Below are 25,209 nucleotides of genomic sequence, written 5' to 3'. Positions count from 1 at the left end.
AGTCTTGGGGAAATTGGAGTCAGTAAAATGTTTGCTAAGATCATGTTGATTAGAGTAGATTGTTCAAGCTTCATTGCAATCAAGATTACCTGCAAGGTGTGTGTTGGCAATTGCCGATCGCTATATTTTTGCAACGTGCAGTAGTGATAAATATCGTAAGTATGTGGACTAGCATAGTACGTTTAAAAGACGATTCCCAATGAACCAAGAATATGCTTTGTAAATAATTCCAAATTTTCCAAAAATAGATGTACATTGACAGCACGTACAGTACATGTTCTGTAACTGTTAATGTTATGGTCGAACTGTTATACATTCACAGGATTAGATACAGTCTTGTAGGTTGGAAGGGATATGTATTTTTTACTGTGTTTAATTGACTCCCAGTAAGCCATTTGAACCTATCCTATCTTATTTTTCCCAGTAAGATAATGTAATGCATCTATCATTATGAAATTACATAAACATTGAATTTCCAAAAAAAAAACAAAAAAACATTAAAGAATTAATGAATAGTATACAGGTACATGTAGGCCTATCATCCAAGAAAAACAAAGAAGGGAAAATAACCTATCGAACATGAAATAGGTCGTGTCTGAACAAGTGGGAAGGATTTGAGTACATCATACTTGACTTGATTGTCATAATATTCGTCCTTGTCTAAGAATATATAATGAATTGAATTTTAGAGGCCCGGTGTGCATTCAAGTCAACCCATATTTTATAACAATTAAAAGTTAACAAGAGACAAGTGCAGTATTCATAATCATTAACACAACAAATCTTCTAACCTGTGCATATATATAGCTAGCATATATGTGAAGACAGAACACTATATAACTAAATACAGAAACCGCTTCACGAAAGTGGTTAGGAACCGTTGATTAATTGCAAATTGAAATAGCCTGACTTATTCAGTACCACAAGTTACAGTAATATGTCATTGTGCATAAAGATTTCCTTGATAAGCTTATTTCGCTACTGCCTGCTGCATAGATTACTCATAGATCTACATGTAAACATGTGCTTACTGTTTAAATGATTTTCTTTCAATTCCCTTTTTCTGACAGAATGGTCTTAATTGATAACATTTGTTTGTTTCTTTTCTTTCAGATCCATCAATGATGTAACATGTTTGTAGATACAGGTTTGGTTCCAGCTTTGGTAACCAACAGAATTCTGCAAACATATACCTGATTAAAATCAAACGTGAAAGCATACTTCATAATTTCATTTGATTTCCAAATAGTTAAGCAAAAAATTAATTCCTTGTATCTGAAGGAAAGCAATAGAAATTTTTTTGTGTAAAAAGCTATTTATGCAAAAATATCCACGTTGATGAGCAGAAAGAAAAGCTTTACTAATAAAAGTTGATGATGGACATGTCGGACAATAACGATCCATCATCTCCGAGACTTGGACATCATAATCACATAGACATGTCTCTAGACATGGTAAAGGTGCAGCCTGCTACTAAACATGTGGTACAGCAATCATCTGAGGAGAAACAGGGAATCCTGAATGCCCGAGCCTTCCTGTTCCTTGTTCTTTGGTACATCTTTAGTGCTTGTACTCTCTTCCTGAACAAGTATATCCTTGCCACCCTGCGAGGAGATCCAGCACTCTTAGGTAATGCACTTAATGCTGTGTAGGGCTTTCATTTAATTTTTTTTATAAATTTCAACTGAAATTTTACACACATTTATTAGCTTATGCCATATGCTGCTACATCTGTCATCTATCCAGCATCCGGGGTCCGTCTGGCGTTCGTCAAGTGTCAATATTGGGCCTGTAGCATGCTGGAGATAAACGCTACTAAGTTTGTACAAATGAATGACCTAGACCTACATTCAAGTGGTCAACTTTGTTAAGATATTTTAAACAGCAATTTTTCTACTGCCAAGAGACCCAGAGACCTGATATTAATTCCAATATTTCCAAATTTTATAAAATTGAAAATTGCATTTGAAAAGTTTGGTTTTGTTTTGCCCAGCTAAACAAATTAAGTACATTAATTTCCTTAAAGAAAGCTTTATGTAAATAACGAAATAAACTATTTCACTTCGAATTTATGTAAATCGATAAATGAGAAAAGATTTAGATGACAGAATGGCATTATTAAATGCAGTATCACATGGGGTCAGTACTAGTGGTGTAATGATTCACCAATGCATCTATGTATTGGATCGCAGAGTTATGCAAATCCAAATTATCTAAATTCAAAAAACAGTTTGTGGGAAACAGACAAAACATATATATTTTTTTGTAACAAATGTAGACAAAGATTCTAATATTCCGGAAAGATCACAAACAAAACATGACTATAGTACGATGGAATACCAGATATCTGATAGGTCATCAGCTTCTCAAATATCGCGATACAAATCGTATCGCTTCCCACCTTACGATACACAGCTCCCGTCAGTACAGTAGAATACTTTCAATTTATCAATCTGTACCTTGCCATGTATCTCATATAATACTATGTAACTAGTCTACATTTGTATTTCCAAATATAAAGGGTTTAAGTATTACGACTGAGAATTGATTAATGTTGCAATACCATAGTAAAATAGTGTCTGTATTGGTCAAATAAATCACCACTTACTGGTTGTATTGCAGAAATCACATAAATTAGTGGCCATGAAAGAAAGTTTCTTCAAAGAGAGCTTTTATCTGTATCGGTCGGGCGTCTCCTAGAGTGAAGCCTCTATCTGGAAAGTTCACAAAAATATATGACCTTGGTCAGTATTGTAGGACATGCTGTGTGCTTAAAATATCAATTATATTATTTGGCTAATAGGTTGCAGAAAGAAATCATGTGACCCATATTCAAGGTCACAAGGGTCAAAATTATTGTCATTTAAGTTTCTCGTACAACACGACAAGGATGGTATGAGTACAAAATAATATCACTTCTTTCAAGGTCACAGGATTCAACATGATGCAACATGATTCAACATGATTCACTTTTTTACTTAGAAGGTCATAAAGTATTTTTTTTTATACATCAAATATCAGGTTAGCAATGTTATTTGGTAGAAAAGGTAATAAACCCAAACCTCTTAAAATTAAGATGATTTAAATGTAACGCTTTGATTCCATGCAATTAAACATAAATTGAATTACAAGCTGTAAAATGCTACTATTATACCCAAATTAAAATCTTATTTATTTATTTATATTACAGGAGCGATGCAAATGGTGATGACAACAATTTGTGGTTTTTTCCAAATGTACCTCCCACTCGGATTCTACAAACCAGTGGAAAGAGACGGAAAGCCTCCAAACTTTTGGAGGAATATGATATTAGTCGGAACAATGAGGTACATACTATATATATAATAAGTGTTTATCTGCTGTGGCTTTGTGATATTATTGTTTAATTATTTGTGATTCCTACAGAACTTCGGAAATCAAAGATGCCAATTTTGCATGCAACTGTACTAGTGTATTCCTTAAATTTGATGAATATTGACAAAAAATTTTAAATTGAATTTTATTTGATGAAGCCATTTATAATATCCCCTGTTACAGTGAGGCTCCCATCTCAATGAAGCATTATCTTGTGACTGTCAGCTCAAGCATCTGTATCTGGTTAATATTTATAGTTAAAAATATTAGCCCCTACTGCTACTTTATCATCTAGCTCTTGATATAGAGAGCTTGATATAGAGAGCTTGATATAGAGAGCCTATTTTCATTCCGATCTTCAAGTGTTACACATTGATGATATATAGTAGGAGTAAGGTTAATTTTTTTCTATCAATACTTGATGCTTGAGTATTTGTTAATGAATGACTGTTGGCTTTCTTCAGTACTCTAAATGATGGATTTCTTCTTCCCCCATAGGAGAATTTTACATATCTATCCAGAAATAAGCTCTAGGGTCCAACTTTGACCAAACTAGATGGTGGCCTTATTGCAGTACAATAAAACAGATTTTTTTGTTAATATTTTTATTGGCTTATTTCAAGGCTTATTCCTGGACAAATAAGTATATTATGTGCTTAATAAATGCATTATTATTTCCACAGATTCTCAACAGTAGTCCTAGGACTTGTTGCCCTAAAATTTGTGGCCGTGTCATTTACGGAGACAGTGAAGAGTTCAGCTCCATTATTCACTGTGGGAATATCATGGATGTTGATTGGAGAATACACTGGGGTATACACATTCCTTTCCCTCATCCCTATCATGGCCGGACTGGCCTTGTGTTCAGCCTATGAACTTAGCTTTAATATACAGGGATTCATAGCTGCATTGGCAACAAATCTTACAGAATGGTAAGTCTTTAATAGTATCAGCTACTGTCCCATTATCATATTACCCCCTGAAGTTGAGACTGTATTTATGTTGTCCATCTGTTTGTGTATCCGTCCGTCCGTCCATCCATCTGCCTGTGTCAGGATTTCCGCTGCACATTTCCTACAGTTGTCATCAAATCTTTTTGACACTATATGGATGTAGTTATCTGGCTATTTTTATGGCTTAATATATACTGGAATTATGTTGTCATTCTCTCTGTCTATCTGTCCATTTATCTGTCTGCCTGTCTGTCCATCCATCTGTCTGTGCCAGGATGTTGTCTACACAACAGTTGTCATCAAATCTTGTGAAACTTTGTCAATTCAGTCATCTGGCCATTTGTACAGTTTATATGTCCCTTTTAGTTATAATTGTAGACCAAACATTGTCCAGACAACTACTTCTGAATCTGTTTTTATCCAAACTTTAGGTAATTTCATGAAATAAGATGTAGTAAGCATGCTATATATACTGTGGTAGTTGTAATTTTGATTCAACCATTTTATGGCAGTTATCTCCCTTTTCCTATGTTTGTAGACAGAATATCCAGACAATAATTCCAATTAATTTCATGCAAACTTCTCAAAACTAGTATGGACTTAGCACATTTATTCACTAAAGTTGTGCACCTTTGTTTGGTGTTTTGATATGCTATTTCACCCTTTATTTAAGAAGTGTTTGATGCAGAGTGGAATTAGGGTGGATTAATGCTATTTCACCCTTTATTTAAGAAGTGTTTGATGCAGAGTGGAATTAGGGTGGATTAATGCTATTTCACCCTTTATTTAAGAAGTGTTTGATGCAGAGTGGAATTAGGGTGGATTAGGGTGTAGGGGTATTAGTCATAAGCAATCCTGGCAATATATATATATACATGTATACAGTTCTAGTTCATATTTGTTCAAGTTAACAAGAACAAATTATTTTGTGGATGGATTTTTTTAGAATTAATGAAATCAATACATATTCATTGTCAAGTAGGAATCGTTTTGAATGAATGTAAAATCAGTTTTAGCAAAATAATTAGATAATTTATTTATGAATAGTCAGGAAGTGACTTTCTTCCACCTCAGGACCCTTGCACATCCTTAAATGACCCTGGCTGTTAAATAGGACATTAGACAAAATAAACCAGTCTTGTAGGTTGCTTAGTGAGGTAGCCACCAGCTACTACTAGGAGACATGTCCTGACTGGTGACTGGTTATAAACCCAACAAACAAACAAAATTCTTGTCATAGCTAAAGCAGCCATCCAGGTATTTTTTTGTCAGCGATAAAAAGTCCCTGCCTCACTAAAAGTTTATATATAATGGCTAAATTTGTGACAGGTTTTGATAAATTATGTGTATTTTTTAAAAGCCTGAAGGTTTGTGATAATCATTAATGGCCCTGTCATTCAAGTTATTCTTAATGATAATATCAACTTTGCTGTGAAATTATGCTAAATATTATACCTGATGTAACCTTTTTTACCATTTGGAAGAAATGTTTTATTTATCTTATTTTCTCTCTCTCTTTTTCAGTCTACAAAATGTTTATTCCAAATTATTGATCAGTGGGGAAAAATATAAATACACGTAAGTAATATGCGCACATCATCATCATTAGAGTTAGCGGTGCATTGCCACAATATGCCACAATGCATAAACATTCATTAAGCTTGTATTGCATCACAGGATTACATGAAAAAGGGATATTTTGACTCCCAAATAATTACATAAAATATATAATTATATGTTAATATTCAATACAAGTCTGTAAGAAGAATGGAAAGAATTGCTTTTATCTGGCAAATTCTTAATATATATATTTGTCCAATAATCAGTGCACAAATTAAAGTGTGCAGCAGTGTGTGCGTCTTTTGTGCCACAAACTTGGTGCAGCAAAGCTCCTCAGACTAGAGCTGCAATATTGCTGCAACTTTAATATACATATATTAGATAATGTTGTACATCGTGTCAAATCAATATGCAAGTTCAAAAACTTTTCATAAAACTTTTATTACGGGAAAATCACAAAAATACCCTAAAATCAATTAAATTTTTTCGATTTTTTGGAATTTTTATATGCATATAAGCGGGAGTCAGTGTTTTAGTCGATGCAAATACACGGGATTAAAATACAAAGATAAAGAAGAAGAAAATCGGGACATGATAATTTTATGCAAATAAGCGGGATATGCAAATAAGTGGGCTCCACTGTATATATAAATGATAGATCAGCCTTGTATTTCTGTAAGGGAAGCAGTCTATTTTTAAAATACTTATTCACTGGTTATATATAACCAGTACATAACCAGTACAATATAGTTCATAATTACACATTTTATTGAGAAGAGCATTGTAATTTTTTCATTTATTGATCTTTTTTTATTATTATTTTTGTCTGTTTCAGCCCAGCAGAGTTGCAGTTTTACACAAGCATTTCATCTATAATTGTACAAATTCCAGCCTGTTTCTTTCTGATAGACCTACCTAATGCACAGAAAACATTAGACTTTACCATGTTAACTGTGCTCATTATAAATGGAACATTTTTTCATTTCCAAAGTATATCAGCCTATGTCTTAATGGGGTATATATCACCTGTCACACACAGGTAAGTCACTAATTATTACATGTACAGTTTGCTGTACCTATTTAAGCAATGTCTGTGGTTTTAACCCTTTCACCCCTACTGACCATATTGGACTTCAAATGATGAATGAATGGCCCAGTCCACTAAAATTTCTTAGGGTTGAAACAGTCAATGTTGTTATAGTCGATATGGCACAAGATGTATGTCGGGCAAGTGCCATGGGGTCCCATTAGGAAATGATGGTGCATTAATTTGCCCACCATACATAGTAATGTCACATCATCTATAACATGAAATTGTTCAATACTTATATATAAAACATTGCCTTACTGTTTTCATCAATTTTGAAAAATCAACCAACGAAAATGTTACCGCCTTTTTTTAATGTCACATGACCCACTAGGTGTTATAGCCTAAAGACACTTGCTGTTATAGGCATATGGCAGCAACTGCCTCATAGCATTGTGTCAATGGGAAAATTCGGATCAAATGTAAATATTTGTATCTAGACTACTACCCCAGTTAGTCATGATGATAGTATAGCCCAATTTATTTAGCAATACCAAGCATGCTTGTTGTAGCACCATAACATTATTTGCATAAATGAGTTTAAATTTAGAAATACAGTACAATAATGTTGTAATGTTAATGAATGGATTTTGCATATCATATCCACAGTGTGGCAAACACCGTAAAGAGAGCCTTCCTGATCTGGATATCTGTGATACTGTTCAGTAACCCTGTCACCTTCCTCAGCGGACTTGGTACCTGTGTAGTGACCATTGGAGTTCTGTTGTATACCAAGGCTAAAGAGTATGACCAGGACCTACACACTATCAAACAACATTACCGACCATCACCGTCGCTGATGGGCGACGCCAAGGAAATCTGAGCTAATTGTTTCATGCTGTTCATTGATTGTTAGTGATAATACATTATGTTAGATAGGCAATTATTTGTTTTGTTTGAATCTTTTTAATTTGCTCACTTTGATTCTGTGTACAGTCACTGTGGAACCTTTAATATGGATATTTTTGTTCCTAATATGTACTATTATTAATAAAACTTGTTGAAGTTTGATTAAAATATTATTTTTGTAATACTTTTTTTCAAAATAAATGTTAATAAGAAGTAAATTATCAGCAAAAATGTTTGAAAAATACCGCCCTTTTTTCACGTTGTAAATATCCATGACAGTTCTGTGGGTTTATAGAATGTGACATTCGTCAGGTAATGCAATGGATGAAAAAACATTTAGGGTGTCACAAAAATCCTTTTGAGATAATCCAATTGATTAAGGATAATTTGGCTTCAGTTAAATATGTGTCTACATATGAATCATTAAATCAATGGCTTTGTTAATTACCAGATCACAGATAAAAAACAAACAAATAAAAAACATTAAATTATGTGCTGCCTTATTTTTGAATCCTAAAAAATACTCTTTTTATTTTCTGAATTGATTAAGAAAAACAATATTTTCAATCATTATATATAGTAAGTTATTCAAAAGACAAGAAAGATCAAAACATGAAATATAAAAATTCAACTTGTTAAGATTCACCTATTTAATAGAAGTTTTATTATTTTGTTTCAATTTGTTGATAATCTTAAATCAACTGAGGGCCTCTTATCATATTGTTTTTAAAGTAAAATATAATGAATGAAATGCTGCAGTAATCAGAAATGGTTTTACAGCAAAATATATTTTTGGCTGTAAACATTTAAATGTTTTAATAATTAAATGCCGTGATGGTAGAAAGGTGAAAATGTGTTCCGTTAGGGATATGGAGAGTAGTCCTTTTCATGAGTCAAACACAATAGATATATTAAGTACATATTGATTACGTATACCTGTTATAAACATATATATATCTTTTTTTTTTACCCGGTATTGGGACCAAACTGTCACACAGTGGTGATTTTTAATATGTTTCTTTACCAATGGGCTTTATATGTATGATGAAATCATGTATTTTGTAAAACATTAAGCAGGTAGGTTGTTTTGTTTTGAACAAATATTTATGACATATAGTGTAAATGAATGTCAAGATTGAAATAGTCTGTTATAGATAAGTATACAGATGTATACAGAACATTCTGTTGTCACTCCAGATGTTATCACCGGTAACCCACAGTAGTCTCCTCACCTGTCTCTTCACTGACAAAGGTTCTGTTGGTTAGCGACAGTACAATCAAACGTATGTTACTGACGATGTCCAGAAGTATGGCAGTAGTGATTATAATTACTCCTGAAGTCACAATTAGAGCTTCACGCAAAGCGATACTTTTAAAAGACGTCTTGTACCAAGTCAGCATAATATATAACATCATTAATATTGTAAGCCAGCCTTCTCTGTTATGGGTGTAGACTTTGATTACGTTCACAGGTTTAAAGAGTGGACTTGTCAAATTATCATTGATAAAATACTGTACTTAAAAAAAATTCCAGTGTTTATGGAAAAAAATCTTTAAAAGTTTGGAGTTTAATTGTCACAAAATCACATTTATACCTTTTGTATGAGTGATATTACCCAGCTGTAGAAACCAAGAAACAGGAATTCCTACACAGGTATCATCTATCTATCTGTAAAATGTTTGTTGAGTTTATTCCCCCCTGAACAGCCAGGGTCATTTTGGGGTGGGGTCTCCTTGTAGTAGTTGGTGATTACCTCACTGAACAACATACAGGAGGCCCGTCACAGGACCATCCAGAGCAATTACAGTAAAGTGTCTTCCCCAAGGACACAACCGTTTCTCAGCTTCCTGGGTAGAGAGGTTCAAACCATGCACCTTGGATCTTCAGCCGCGGTTACGTGGCTGGCGCTCTAACCGACTGAGCTATTACAGCCATTCTATCTGTAAACAGTATTTTGTTATCAAATTCTTGTTAGAACTTATTTTATTAACCAAAGATGAACTACTAATTTAAATTTAAAATGACTAATATTGTACACGGGTGTTTTGAGATGTTTTCTTCAGGTATGTGTGCATCTCCCGACACTTTAACACTAGCCCTCCACCTCTGGGTTGCGAGTTCGAAACCTACGTGGGGCAGTTGCCAGGTACTGACCGTAGGCCGGTGGTTTTTCTCCGGGTACTCCGGCTTTCCTCCACCTCCAAAACCTGGCAGGTCCTCAAATGACCCTGGCTGTTAATAGGACGTAAAACAAAAACAAACAAACAAAAGCATCTCCCACATTAAGACCCTTAATCTAATTCTTTCTGTGTGTGAACAAGTGATTTTAGATTTGATAGTTTAAGGACTCGTTCATTATTGTTTTTAAAAAGAAATGGAATTTAATGTATGCAATGCATTGAACAAAATTATCATAATTTTAGTTAAAGTTTCTTTACTGACAAAAAAAAATCATCATTATTGTAAGTGTAGGTAGAGCTTGTTCTACAGTACTGGAAGACAAAACAATTCTATCAATTGAACTTTGTGTACATAATCCATGCTGGTGTGTGTCGCTTCATAAATATGTGTAGTTTTAAATATCACGGGGGAAACTTCATAGAGAAATATGTTAACTCACTTTACTGTAGAACCAACACAGTATCACTTCTACCGTAGTTTCTTTATAAACTCTGATGTCGAATGATAAAGGTCACTTGTTCTTCATGCTTTGCTCCGTCTGTTAAGTTGCTTCTTAAGAACAGATAATTTCTTAGTTTGTCAAAAAGCTTTTACATTGTACTTCTGAATTGAGTTTCTTCATTAGTGGCCATCCTCTGTACGTAGCGGCCATACCAACACTTATGAAGTAGACTTCAGTCCTCTGCATTGGCCTTAATGTATAACTTCTGAAGATAATTATATTAACAAGTTTAGCGTCCTTTATTATGGCCTTTTGGACTCTGAAGGTATGGCTTCCTCTGTATACATCTGTATCATTTTCTCGCTGATTTCACTGTTCAAGCTTCTGGAGGGTACTCTTCATTTTATTTCTTGGGCATTTTATAAATGAAATGAAGATAAAAGGGCACTTGGCTGTGAACTAGGCTGAAAGTCCAACAAACTAACAAAGTCATAATATTTGTGAATATCATGTAGAGGTACTAATTTACCATTAATGACGTTTACTGAGGTCAGTCTATGGTTGATGGACCCGAGGAAGAAAGGTTGATACAATTACTTTAAACCTTTTTTCTGTTGATAAATTGTTACTGATTTATAGCTCAATCTAGATGGCTTCAATAGATCTTGTCTTCATTTTTTTTAATATCACAATATAGTTAAAAATAATTACACAGACTTATTCTTTTTCTTGAAAAAGGCATTGTCTCCTGCTCCCTATAACAACATATCTAGCAGATAATTGTTAACTGTCATATGTATCCTCGAATCCCCCCCTCCTTTGTGTAAAAGTTAGATATTGAATTTTTGTGAGAGGTTATTTGTGAACTACATTTACCAAGCTACTGTTTAAAAAATGATTGTTCTGAAACAAATGAGAAATAATGATGAGAAATGGGGCTAATTTGCTGATAAAAAAGAAAATGTCTCATGTCCACATTTCAAATACTCTTTATAATGGTGTATTTTATAATTATATATAGATATATATAGAATATCTGCAAGTTTATGATAGGGAAAATATAGAAAAAAAATATGGATAATTTTATGACTATCTTTGTGTAGAAGAATGCATATGGCATTGTGTAAATATCATATGGTGAATATGTTTTACAAGTTTGTGAGAGAGTAAGGAGATCTTGTGAGAGTTGAGAGAGAGTTTGTGAGAGAGTAATGAGAGTTTGTGGGAGAGTAATGAGAGTTTGTGAGAGAGTAATGAGAGAGTTTGTGGGAGAGTAATGAGAATTTGTGAGACAGTAGAGAGTTTGTGAGAGAGTAATGAAAGAGTTTGTGGGAGAGTTTGTGAGAGAGTAATGAGTAAGAGTTTTTGAGGGAGTAATGAGAGTTTTTGAGAGAGCAATGAGAGTTTTTGAGTAATACAAATGAGTGAACAAAGTCTGGGGTACGATTATAGCTTCCACTTGTTATTTGACAGCAATGTGAACTTTGACAATAATCAACATACTTAACATAATGCATTTAGATTTAGTCGAGATTATATTCATATGCTTACAATTTCTTATATTTAAGTGCCTTTTCATTCATCATAAGATATTGGATAATTTTACTTATAATTGCCAGACTAGATTCATTAACTGTTAACGTACATATTTTCACGGTGATCTATCTTTAACTTTCCTGGCATTGTTAGATTTCAGCTAAATTATGATTGTTTCTGTAAATTTTTTCTGTGGCAAATAATGCAGATGCTTTAATTCATTATTGTGCAAATCTAAAGTTCAGTTTTAAGCAACAATATTGATTGACCTGTGTGTACTATACCATGTATCGACCGTGTCATGTTTGTGCTTATGTGTTAAAAAATTGGCCTGTGTTAAAATTTGATTGCGCTGAAATATGTACGTTTTCAGTATAGAATTAATTTTTTTTTTGAAACAGTGATGCTATTTTCAGGAAATCAATAAATTGTGTAATAATGGAAATATGATTTTGTTTATAAAATAAAGATTTGCTGCCAGTGGCATAGTGGTACAAATGTTATAGTCCATGCATATTAAATGTTCTGTGTTAATTACGAAACCACAGCTATAGATAATGTATGGTTACCTCATGTATGTGGAATCCTGTCTTATGTGATGTGGTTCACTTCAATATGTTCAATTTTTTTTTGAAATCTGAATGATGCTTTTGGAATCTTGGAACATTTCCATTTCTCATTTGCTGTAAAAATAATAGTGAACGTGCCAATATTTTATTTGTGAACTTAAAATGTGCATAGATAATACAGTACATACATATTAATTTATGAATGAAATACACACATCTTTTACATATTTACTATAATTCGATTCTGAGAATTCTGACAATTTCCTGACATGTTGTTGCACAGTGGTTTAAATAAAAGTTATCTCCCTTGCATTATGTTATAGCATTAGGTTGATGTCCACAGACTAGCTACCTCTATACTAAAGTATTTAAATTGAATATTTCAAAATTCTTGTATACCAGCTGTCACAAGTGTTATCGAGATATTTCAATTGACTATTTCATAATTTTTGTATACCAGTGTCATAAAGATATTTTAATGAAATTACTATTTCATAACCCTTGTACACATTTGTCATAATTTGGAAAGCTGCAAGTATCGTATAGTGTTTATCATTATACGCCACGTTACTGTGGACATTTTCTAAACAGTACATCTCGTGTCAGTATTAGATCAGGAAATAGACTTGTTGCTCTTTCATTGAATCAGATAATGCTGGAAATAAGATATCATCTTTATTCATATAAAAAAGTATAACTTAGACTGAAGCACTTAGTAGTAAAGCATAAGCTCTTTATATTACTTAGACACTGAGAAACAGAACATTTTAATATATATTTATATATATACATAGTATAGTAAAAAAAAAGTAATAGTGTCCTCATAGAAGAAAATATTCAGTCTGAAGAGTTGCCATGATGAAGCAAAAGCACTAATTTGTGCCTGTGTCGGTTTTTTCTATTTTCAAATGTATACAGTAATGTTGAAGAAAAAGAAATCTGTCCTTGCGAAGGTGAATGTATAAAAAATAACAAAAAAACAAGACTGTGCCGAATGTATATACATTTTGTATATATAAATAACAATAAACAAGACTTCGCTGCTTCGTCTTTCTGCCCTCTCAGGCTTCTTCATGTGGACTGAAAGGGCTAAAAGGCCTAGTGACAAAGTCTTGCTTTTGTTATTTTCTTTATACAGTATGTTCCTTCGCAAGGACATATACCTTTTTCTTATATACATGTACATGTATATAAATATATGGGGATAACGTTCCGGCATATTCTGCTTTTCAATCACAATGTATGAATCAAGTGCTATTTTTGTGGCTAGTGTGAATGTGTTATTAGCTACCCTGTAATGATCAATGGAATCTCATCATTCTTCAAACAGTTGTTTCAAGTATCTGACTGACCAGCCCTGATTATCGCTGTGTACAGTACATATGTTGTACAAGAACAGATTTATATTTCAAAGACTATTATGGTAATAACCTCTGTTAAATTTGTCATAGATAAAGCAACCGCTGGTAAATATCAAATTAGCGATATATTGATTAAAGGAAAACTATTTTTAAGATTTTTTTATTATTATTAGTTTAATATGTTGTTTAATTATTTTATCATTATTTCATTGTTTAGGAATTAAAAATGCCAGAATAAGTAATTTTTAGTATGAAGTTACCTTATGTGGTTATTGTGTATTGAAAACTTTGTGAATATTATTTATAGATACACACATGTATATATTTATCTATGATACAAGAAAAATAAACAAAAAATCAATCTACAAATAGTAAACAGATTTGATGACAAAAAATCAATGGAATCCATGTTTAACATATACAATATATAGATAATTAAGAACTTAACACAAAAATGTTTTCAAATACTAAAGAAAGAATGAAAGAGTAACATATTATAATGGTTATTTTCATTCACAAATTTGGGCTAATTGTTCTGTTTGTTTTTATATGAAATTGTGGTACATGTATACAATTATATTATCCAGGATTCAGATTAGAAATCAAATGACCTGAGTCTCTTCTGAAACTGGAAAGCTACATTGTGAATGTGTGATGACTGTTTTATAGATGGTAGTAGTAGATGGTGAATCTGTACCATTAACATTTAAGAAATTCGATATTTCACTCATTTTTAATGGCAAATTTTATACATTGTATATAAAAAAAAATCACTTAATTTCATAATTAACTATATATAGGGTCTAAGATATATCCTCACAAAAACATTGTCCATTTATTTTAATTGATTTAACTATAAAATGTGTAATGAAAAAATGTATGAAAGCTACTTTTATCTTGAATGTTACAAGTGAAGTGTGATTTTTGTTTGTTGAAAATCATTAGGTAATTATTATCGGTACAATATTAATGAGTTGGCAGAAAACAATTATCTTCTTAATCATGATTATGAGAATGAAAAAAACATATTATTAGGTATTGTATTTTTAACTCATTTATGCAACTTAAGAGTTGATTGCCTGAAAAGTCGACATATATTTTTCACATGAATATCGTAGACCCCTATGACTTTTATATACTGATATTATACCAACATTTTGCTGAGGTCTAAACTCTTAGGTGATAATCAGGCTTCAATTTCATGAATGTTCTGTCTCAGACTAACAAAATAGTAGTATTTATCAGATGATTGACGTATTTGGAATAATATGATTTTTAATGGCAAAAAACGTTTTAATTGATTAACAGATTAGCTTCTGTATTTTAATGCAGATTTTTTTCAGTTTCTCATTCGGAACCTAAATAAAATCAATTGTTTTATTTTGCCAGGTTTATCCTCCTGTCAACGGTAAAGGTCATTTTCAGCAGTGTCTTCTTGTAGTAGCTGGTGGCTACTTCACTAACCATTTTGGCTGACTACCGTTTTAGTCTTTATGTAAATTATCAAAGAAAACATATCATTGTGTGTCGTATTTGGGACCATGCTTTATTTCCATATTAGGGGTGCTTGAGATATATACAATTTAAAGTTCTGATTAGACAGAGAAGATGTAAATAAAATGATTGAAATAACTTAATATTTATTTGTATATTTGAGTCTGTGTGAGTGTAATACCTGAAATATAAAATATTATATTTTGTCCCTGGCTGTAGTTTTGTTGTTGTTTTTTGTTGCTCCCTGTTCTCGACAATTGGTACAAACACTACTGTGAAGGTTCCTATTTTCCAAGGGTTCTATTGTTTGCCATTTTCAAGGAAGAAACAGAATCAACAAAAACAACATATATAGAATTTAAAATGGAATTTATTAAAAATTATTTTCTATTAAAATATAATTTCAAGACTTTTTACTTCGAAGTTTTGATAAAACCATGAGAACCAACTTAAACATTTTTCCTACCTCTAAACCATAGATATCTATGGGAATACATTGATTCCGATCCAGCTTTAAAATAATGAAATTCATAATGTTTACTGTCCAGTAATGTAAAAATATCATTTAAAAATTCCATCATGAAAGCCTAAGTAAATACAGGATGCAATACAAGAGGCTTGAAGGACCTGTATCACCCATACTTTGTACGATGGTTACATGTATGACATTCAAAGTTCTAGGATGGGTTCCGCATTACATGTCAAATATCATTACACCAATGTCGCTCAGAAGAAAGTTTTGGAAGGCTTTAGCACATTTAACAGATTACCTTGAATGAAAGGCAAAGTTATTCCTTTGAACAAATTTAGTAGCCTTTCATCCAAGCTTGCTTAATTACTGGGCCAATGTTATATTTGACCTTCGTGATCTTGACCTTGAAATTAGCTAGGTCAGTCTTACTAAATTTTTACCCTTGTGTGCTATTTGTCAAATATCAATAACCTTGGCCTCTTTGTTATTAAGAAGTACAAATAATTTGAAAGATCAAACGCATTTGATCCTGTGACTCGATTTGTTGACCCTATGACTTCCTTGTATGTGCTTGGTCAAATCACAGGTGTTTGCTTCTGGTTAGCAGTAAAAGGAAGAAATATTAGCCCCTACTCCAAAGGGCTCACAGTATATATTTTTTCCAGGTGGACTATTTGGCTATCAAGTCATAAAATCTAGGCGCCAATCGGAAAAGTTAGTCGCCCGGCCTAGTTGTCTTAAATAAAACAAAAAATCTTTTAATTCTTTAGATAAGTATAACATCTCTGTAACTTTTTTTCGATTGTGAATGTCATTTTAGCATTAACTGCGACGATTGAAAGTCAAAGATTAACCAAATCGCAAATTTACTGGTTTTTTAGTGGCCATGCAGGTGCCTTATTACTAAGGTCAATAACTGGTCGCAAATGGTGAATTTAAGGTGCCTATGGCCACTAAAATAGGCACCACTTTGAGCCCTTCTCCAACTATGTTGAAATAGAAGGAGTATGGGCTAATATTTTGTTCTATTAATTCTAAGTAAAAGCAGATGCCTGTGCTGTGACCTTGTTCAGTAGGTCAAAGTCATTCACATTTGATATTAGGCCAGTAGCATAGGATGAATTGCCTTGACCTAATTCCAAAGACACGTAGGTCAAATTTGCTATATTTAAACAACTCCCCAACACACAGGAGGCCTAGGGTCATAGCATTTGGCCAGTAGCATGCTGGCATAAAGAACTACAATGCTTGGCCAAGCTCATAAGGATAAAAAAAATGAAATCTCTAAAAGATGTCCTCTCAATAACCAGGAGGCCCAGGGTCATGATACTTTGGCAGTAGCATGCTTCAATAAAAGCTTCGGAAAATATCAGGTAGTTCAAATGAATGACTTGACCTACTTCCATGGTCATACGGGTCAATTAAACTGTTTAAATTTTTCAAACAACTTATTCTTAATAACCATGATCGAGGCCCAGGGTCATAGAATCAGGTCGGTAGCATTTTGGGATGAAGGGCTACTAAGCTGTTCAAATACATGACCTTGACCTTTCAATTCCATTATAGGGGTCAAATGTACCAAAATATTTAATGGACTTCTTCCCAATAAACAAGAGGCCCAGGGTCATGATATTAGGTTGGTAAAATGCTGGGATAAATTAAGGCTACCAAATTTTTTCAAAAGAATGAACTTGGCCTACTTTCAAGGTAGCAATGTCAAATGATTTAAAATCTAAAACAGACTTCTTTTCAATAACAAAGAGGCCCATGCAGGGGAATGGTGTTGGACCGATAGCATGCTGGGATGATAGGCTACAAAAATTGATGACATTTACATACTTTCAATATCTTGAATTCTTAATAAAAACAGCAACTGCCAAATATGTTTTTCAAAACTCTGACTGATAAGGCCCAAAAGTCCTCTTGTTGAAGGCGCATTTTACCTATGTGACCTTGAAAGTGTGTCAAGGTCATTCATTTTAACAAACTTGACAGCATTCAAGCCAAAGGGATATCTCAGATCTCCCTAATATGAAGTTGACATGAATGGATACTTAATTGAAACAAATATCTAACACTTTAGAAAAACCCGTGTCTTTCAGAATTTGTTTTCCAATATGTCTATTAGAGCCTACAGTTTATATATGGTCAAGGGGAGGTAATGCATTTAAATCAATCAAGCGTTTGAATCGAACGTGCCTGTCAAAACAAACGTTTGAATGAGACACGGCGGCAACCAATCAAATCGCATTGTTTACAATATGGCCACGAAGAGGAGAATATTCGTGATCCTCACGCCTGCACCAGAAAGTAGTTACCGCTGAAATTAAGGTATTAACATTTTGTCAATAGCCTTGAATTAATCATAACGTGTGTTATCTTCTGGTTCAAGCAGTGTATTTAGTCACACTTATATTTTTATCTTGTGCATATAATTTTGTATAGAATATATGTCACTTCACAGAAAATGTCACGCTTGCATTTCCACCGGGAATTATTTTTGTAATTTTCATTGCTTAAATTGAAGCCATGCATCTTACCACTGACAGGTAGCTGTCATCTGAAGTGTTAACTGTAATCCCCAACTCGTGCTATACAGTAACGGCAATAGGTTTCACCTGTACGTTATAAATATTCATGTCTAAACATGACGTGTAACAGACAATTTGGTTGAATCTGTTGTTCATGTAACACCGTGTAAACCTCAGATGTATCGTCCAATCTGAGCCATGCAATCCGACCCCTGTTTATAATTACAAATGGTGCTTGTGAGTTCTCTAGGAACACTTTTGATAAGGCCTATCACGCTGTATGGACGGCATACCTTTAAGGGAGTAGGGTTTGCCATGGGTCAATGGGCGTTTATTGTACCCACTTTAAGATATTTGCTATGTAAACAATGCATTTAAACAATGAACATGTTATCCGTTAACGTGTTTGTCTTTAACAAATCTTGACTGTATCGGACGGGGTATTTAATAATAGTATTTCATGTGTGGGTTCCTCATGATCGCATCCCAGGGCATACACTGTATTTAACTGACATACAGTAAAAGATGTTTATCTTATACTGTAGCAGTCGGTAGGTCCATTTATATTTCAAGAGAGTCACTGAGGGAAACACAGGATTAACATATAGAACACTTCAGTTCAACACTATTGTACATTGGCAGTATCATTGTAAGTTCTGTATTGATTTTTTTTCTGATTGATAGGCCTATATGTATATATACACCTGTAAATGCTGATATATGTATAAACATTAATATTATTATAAATAGATGTTCATTACAGTTCTGATAGTTTCATATTGTTTTGAAAATTTTATCTTGCAGAAAAAATCTCAATGGGTTCTAAATCTTGAAGACGCGTGCCATGGCATGAACATTCCATTATAAGTGAGACATAAATGGAACTGTGTTAAAATTTATCTGTTATCGTTGTGACATCAAAACTGTGAATGATGTCACGGTCCGTGATTCCTCCATTGTCGTGTCCGCCTGGTGTGTCATCCCAGCAGACTATAGATGTTTTGGAGGACAGACTTTCTGCTGCCGAGCAGGAGACAATGGAATTGATTGATCATCTGTCAGGCATGGGTTTTGGTCAGCATGTCCATCCTGCTGAGCGGGACACAGACAGCCAGGACATTAAGATGAAGGAACCGATCGCACCGTACAAAGCAAGAATTGCAGATGTTGACGTTTTACAAGACAGCTATGAAACCTTGGTTTCAAGGGTTTGCAAAACTGAAAGTGCCATACAGACATTGAAGTTAAATTTAGTAAATATTCAGGGCCAGCAGGATTTGAATCCAAAACTACATGACCAAACAGAGGATAAATATCAATTGTTGAAAGAGGCTTGTGAAAATGAACTTGGAAAATTACAACGTGAAACAGAAGATTTACAAGAGGAGCTAAAGCAGGAGTTTGATTCCAGAAGAAAGGCACAGGATGAAGTGAAAGAACTCCGACTGGCATTGGAGGAGGCAACTACCACTAGAGTATGTAGTTATTTTAGATAATTTCTCTTCAGTTTTTGAGAATGAAAAATTGTGAGTTTATATGGTTTGATTTTTTTTAATTTTCAATTTCAAGGAAATCAAATTTTTCTTTTTGACTTAAAATACATATGATATTTCACCAATATTCATAAGCTAATAACATTATTTAAGTGAAAAGTCACTTCAGTCCTGGTTTAGTAATGGTATATTTTGAAATATTATCAGGATTCATCAGATATAGTTGAGGTATATATCAATAATGAAAATACACATGTACAATATGTATATGCATTATATATATATATGTAACGGGTTATTTTCCAAACATCATGAAAATGCCATGAACATATTTTGTAACTGTGATGAGTTGCAGGTAGAGTATTTAAGTTGTGAAACTTTTGCTCACTTATAAACTTTAGTTACACATCTTAGAATTTTTCATTTTTTGACATTCTGCCTATAGCTATCAAACTTTAAATACCAATGCATATGCCATGAATATATAATCATAAATCCTTAATATTCTCATCAACCCATGATCCATAAGATTGCACTACTAGCAAATTTTAAAACCCCTGTATGTATGCTATATAATATACATATATTAACTGCAAAGTATCCTTTTTTAAAGTATTTTTTAATACAGATACATATATATATATGCAATATGTCAATGGTCATGACTTCATTTGACATTTGCATTTCAAATAGTCCCTGACAGCATGTTTAATTTGTATACAAGTTTGCAAACCTTTTGGAATTTCTATGAGGGAGATCATGCATATTGAAATCGTCAAGCCTTAGAAAACAACATTGATAAACTTTCTTTTGAAAAACTTATAATTAAAGAAATATATATATTTTAATAAACTACTATAAATTATTCTTGTGGCCTATAAAATCATTTACCAATTAATATAACATTAATCATATTGGAGTCAAAATTAAGGAGTACATAAAATAGTTAGATGATTTTCTTTTGTACCATAAAAATTGCTGAATTTGGCTGAATGTACAGTTATAATTTTACCCAACAGGTATAAGCATATATATATCTGTACACCACCTAAGATGTTTTCTAATTAATCGTAATAGGCCCTCGGCGAATTAATTATCGGCCGAGGGGGATCGTTTTTACAACATAACGATATTTATTGTTGTTTATACCTACTATATTTGTGTAACTGTTTCATGTTCTATGTCTATATGTGATCGTATGTAATTTACCTGTGTCTTGATAAAGGTATATAATGTATATAATTGTCAAGTAGTAATAAAGACAGTACAGACAAGTAAATTGTCGAATTTTCGAGGCAATCTGCCCCTTTATCAAGACACAGGTAAATTACATACGATCACATATAGACATAGAACATGAAACAGTTACACATATAGTAGGTATATAAACAACAATAAATATAGTAATGTTATATATATTATATATATATTTCTCTCGGCATATATATAACTTAGCAAAAATGACGAAGGAAGACAACTTTTTGACTCGTGCCCTGACCGGGCCTCGAACTCGCGATCTACGGCACCCAATCACCTAGCCAGAAATACCCGCAGCCTATACCGCTGCACCACATCGGCGTTCTTAAAAAAAGAACGTTTCAATGGCGCAGTGATGGTCGGCCCGATACCCTGACACGATCATTGTGGAAGTCGTCTATAAGATGATATGAATACCTGGATCGCAATGTATTTACATACATGGATACGAATTGTACATATATTATATATATTTCTCTCGGTACAACTACGACAGGAAATTCAAATCTATATCTTCGGATCACCTACACATAGTGTATATGATACATTGTGCTTATAAATAGATATATAACTTAGCATCAATATGATGATTAGTTTTCAAATTGTAACCCTATATATATATATATAGCTATATAGCTAGTAAATATATAAGTATATATATATGTAATAGCTGCAATATATATCATATATAAATACCGCTTAGCTTGAGAGAACATCTCCTTACGTTGATCAATTAATATAGTAAGCCAGAGGTTCGATCCCTAGCTAGTGGAGGCAGTGATCTGAATTTATTAATCATATGCTCTGTTACATTGACTTCCATGTACAGTGTAGGGTCGACCTGGACAAATATTTGGCCTAATACTTCACAAGAATCACTTTTACCCTTGAAAGCTCGACAAGTTCAATAGGACGAGGAGTATATGATATAACTTACAGGTGGCAAATGACTAGCCGATATACCGCTCAGCTTGGGAGAAATTTTCTAGATCTTTAGCTCGATCGGTGAAACATTTAACTAGAAATCCAGAGGTTCTCCCAGTTTGATCCCTAGCAAAGACTGTGATTTAAATTTAATTAATCATGTGTTCTATTACATAATATTAGTTGTAGATTGTTTTTTTGGCTATACCTGATATTGGCCATGGTGACATGTTGCAATCCCTCTCCCTTGATTTTATTGATCTACCAATGCAAGTTTTTTTATTGAGATTTTCAGCAGATCTCATTTTGAACATTTGGTTTGGTTTGTTTTTGTTTAACGTCGTATAACAGCCAGGGTCGTTTGAGGACGTGCCAGGTTTTGGAGGTGGAGGAAAGCCGGAGTACGCGGAAAAAACCACCGGCCTACAGTCAGTACCTGGCAACTGCCCCACGTAGGTTTCGAACTCGCAACCCAGAGGTGGAGGGCTAGTGATAAAGTGTCGGGACACCTTAACCACTCGCGGATCGGCCACCGCGGCCCCCATTTTGAACAATCATTATTTAAACTATGTTCTAAGGATACCAATATATATATATTTCACCGACATATTGATAATGCTTTTTGGTTTAAATCAATGATTTATGATTGACAAGTACAATTCTGATGTAATCTCATGCATGACTGTATAGGAATATTGAAGCTTTTTCCAAAACTGTTTTAAATTGTTTATTTTGTTTAGATTTGTTCTATTAAGAATTTTCGGATTCCCTCACTATAAGGTTTTTTTTAAAAAGAGGAAAACTTCAAATAAGTTCGATGATGCATGAACATTGTATATTTCATTATCTCTGAAATCTTACACCTGACATATATATTTATATCTGGTATATATCTCTTTTAGTTACCATTACCATTTGACTTGACACGTCCCCATGCAGTTATAATGCCTTGTCAATGTCACAAGTGTCAAATGATTCAATCTATGTTTCAACACTTTTATGATAAAGTTTTACCCCAACAGGGAACTGTTGAAATGTTGAGGGAGATCTACAGGGAACTGCGATTAAGCTCTATACTGGCTAGAGCACTGGTCACATGACCTCAGGTGAAGATTAATATCTGAGCCTATATATATTGGTTTGAATTGTGTTCCTAAGGAACCCAAGAAATGGGTCGGTCTGTGCTATCATGGTTGTGTCCTTGGACAAGACACTTTACCCTTATGTGACGGCCCTTCCATATGATGTTCAATGAGGTAGTCACCAACTACTACTAGGATACCCTGCCTCAAAATGATGATATGTCTGTTCATGGGGGGATAAACCTAGTGAACAAACAAACAAGCAAGATCATTTAGATCTACAGTGCAAATTGTACCTATAGCAATTTTTACTTTTCATCCCTTTAACATGGGCCCTGGCACACAGGTGTGAAGATTTCTTTTTTTTTCTCTTCATTTTTTGGCCTTTAAAAAAATAAACGAACAATGCCTTCAGCCTTTAAAGTGAATTTGATAGACTGACCTTGTCATGATCACTATAGCTTGTAAAAACATGAGCTCACAAATGCTTATAATCAATCTGAGTTTCTTTACAATTCTATGAAAAATATATTATATGAATACTGGTAACATTATTTATTTAAAATTCACAATAATGACAATTTTTTTTAAAGTAAAACATATGCGATAGCCGATGGCTGTTAATTATAGAAATAGAAATTACTAATAAAAATGTTTGGGATCATGATTGTAAATTTTCGGATCAGCATACATATCATTTTATTTTAAGTTTCCTTCCTCTGTAGGCTGAGGCTGCAGTATCAGCAGAAGAGATGCTGACAGGCAAACAGAAGATGGAGAGAAAGATGTCAGAAGTTAAGGAAGAGTTGGAAAGAGAGAAGAGTATTCGCAGCAGTCTTGAAGAGTCCCACAATACCTTACTAGGACGAGTGCGGGAGATGGAAAATATGGTCGAATCTGAACGGAAGGAGGTGAGACTTGTCACACTACACTGATACAAACAGTCATTTCTGAACATCACAAGAACCCAAATTATCGTTGTCTGGCACATTGCATTCTTTTTGCAGAAAATGTTTTGTGTTTGTGGAAAGTACATGTATATTAAATATTAAATCCTAAGTATTGTGTATGACATTTTCTGAAACCATCACTGAACATTTTCAATATTTTGTATTTTATTTGCATCAATCCCAATAAATACCAAGGGGAAATGTCTAAAAAAAAATAGGAATGTTAAGTTTATGAGGACGTGCTTTCACATACGTCCGGGGTCTAAGTCTTCCAATCATTTTGAGTCTTAAAGTTAAAACCATATTTTAAAACATAGCACAAATCATAGACTCAAGAATTCTCCACATTTATTCAAACAAGTGTTTAGGGTAGATAATAAGATTTTTATAACCATATTTCTCATGATCACCCCAAAATAATTTGTTGTTCAAAAACGTGTTTGTTGTATTTGATGGATGGGTTGGATTTTACAATCTTTGAGATGATACGCGACACTTTATATTTCTTATATAAAAAAAACACTACGTTCCCCTTTGATAGCATGAAGTATAAATCATTCCTAAGAATTTCTATCTTTTATGAATTTGAAATTTAAATGAAAGAAAGACCTTCATATGTAACCTTGTTTCTCATGCTTTGTAACATGTTTAAGTAACATAAAATAGGCTTATCATTTCACCTTCCATATAAATATATTATCAGGTATAATCATTATTCATCTACACATTAAATTCAAATTTCTATACAAATCTGTCAATCAGGCGTGTACAAGTTTACACTAGGGGGCCTGACAATTTCTGATACCAGTATTTGTAGGAGTATATATGATAGAAGACTAGAAGTTTAACTGTTATTTGGAGCAGGTTGTTTGGCTCACTGGGTTATATAGCTCTTCGTATATATACCTGTCGGTGATTAAGTTGTCATACAAGAGGTATAAACGCTACTCATCCGTAGTCCGACCCATTTAAGTTGCTTAAACACCCCTTATAGGGTTGTCAGTTCAACTTGATCAACTGGATAAAATTGATTCAAATGGTAATGATATTAGATTTAGTAATAGGGCCCACGCTTGTATATTATGTATTTGTTGTATATATACATTTATTACT

At 33.3% G+C, this 25,209-nt stretch overlaps 2 protein-coding genes across 5 annotated transcripts in view; both read left to right on the top strand.

Annotated features, from left to right (window-relative positions):
* Positions 1 to 82: 82 nt before the first annotated feature.
* Positions 83 to 9,634, top strand: LOC117344987 (solute carrier family 35 member E2A-like). The gene is made up of 7 exons (XM_033907898.1): positions 83 to 155; positions 1,114 to 1,629; positions 3,191 to 3,326; positions 4,038 to 4,286; positions 5,832 to 5,885; positions 6,703 to 6,906; positions 7,564 to 9,634. Exons 2-7 carry the CDS (start codon positions 1,374 to 1,376, stop codon positions 7,775 to 7,777), a joined length of 1,113 nt encoding a protein of 370 aa, XP_033763789.1. The 5' UTR covers positions 83 to 155; positions 1,114 to 1,373; the 3' UTR covers positions 7,778 to 9,634.
* An 8,464-nt stretch (positions 9,635 to 18,098) lies between these two features.
* The window catches only part of LOC117344452 (coiled-coil domain-containing protein 150-like), a 42,626-nt gene continuing 35,515 nt past the window's right edge, over positions 18,099 to 25,209 (top strand). For 3 of the 4 annotated variants that reach the window (XM_033907196.1, XM_033907197.1, XM_033907194.1), the window contains exons 1-3: positions 18,099 to 18,190; positions 19,195 to 19,865; positions 23,872 to 24,057. In XM_033907196.1, coding sequence (XP_033763087.1) covers positions 19,320 to 19,865; positions 23,872 to 24,057 — 732 coding nt within the window. In that variant the 5' untranslated portion in view covers positions 18,099 to 18,190; positions 19,195 to 19,319. Of the gene's footprint in view, positions 18,191 to 18,684; positions 19,040 to 19,194; positions 19,866 to 23,871; positions 24,058 to 25,209 lie in introns of those variants that run through there. The other variant, XM_033907195.1, reaches the window with a different exon arrangement.

The sequence above is a fragment of the Pecten maximus genome, chromosome 16 (assembly GCF_902652985.1).
Source record: "Pecten maximus chromosome 16, xPecMax1.1, whole genome shotgun sequence".
NCBI classification, from domain to species: Eukaryota; Metazoa; Mollusca; class Bivalvia; order Pectinida; family Pectinidae; genus Pecten; species Pecten maximus.
The sequence above is the reverse complement of the archived record's forward strand: the minus strand, read 5'-3'. Positions and strand labels throughout refer to the sequence as shown.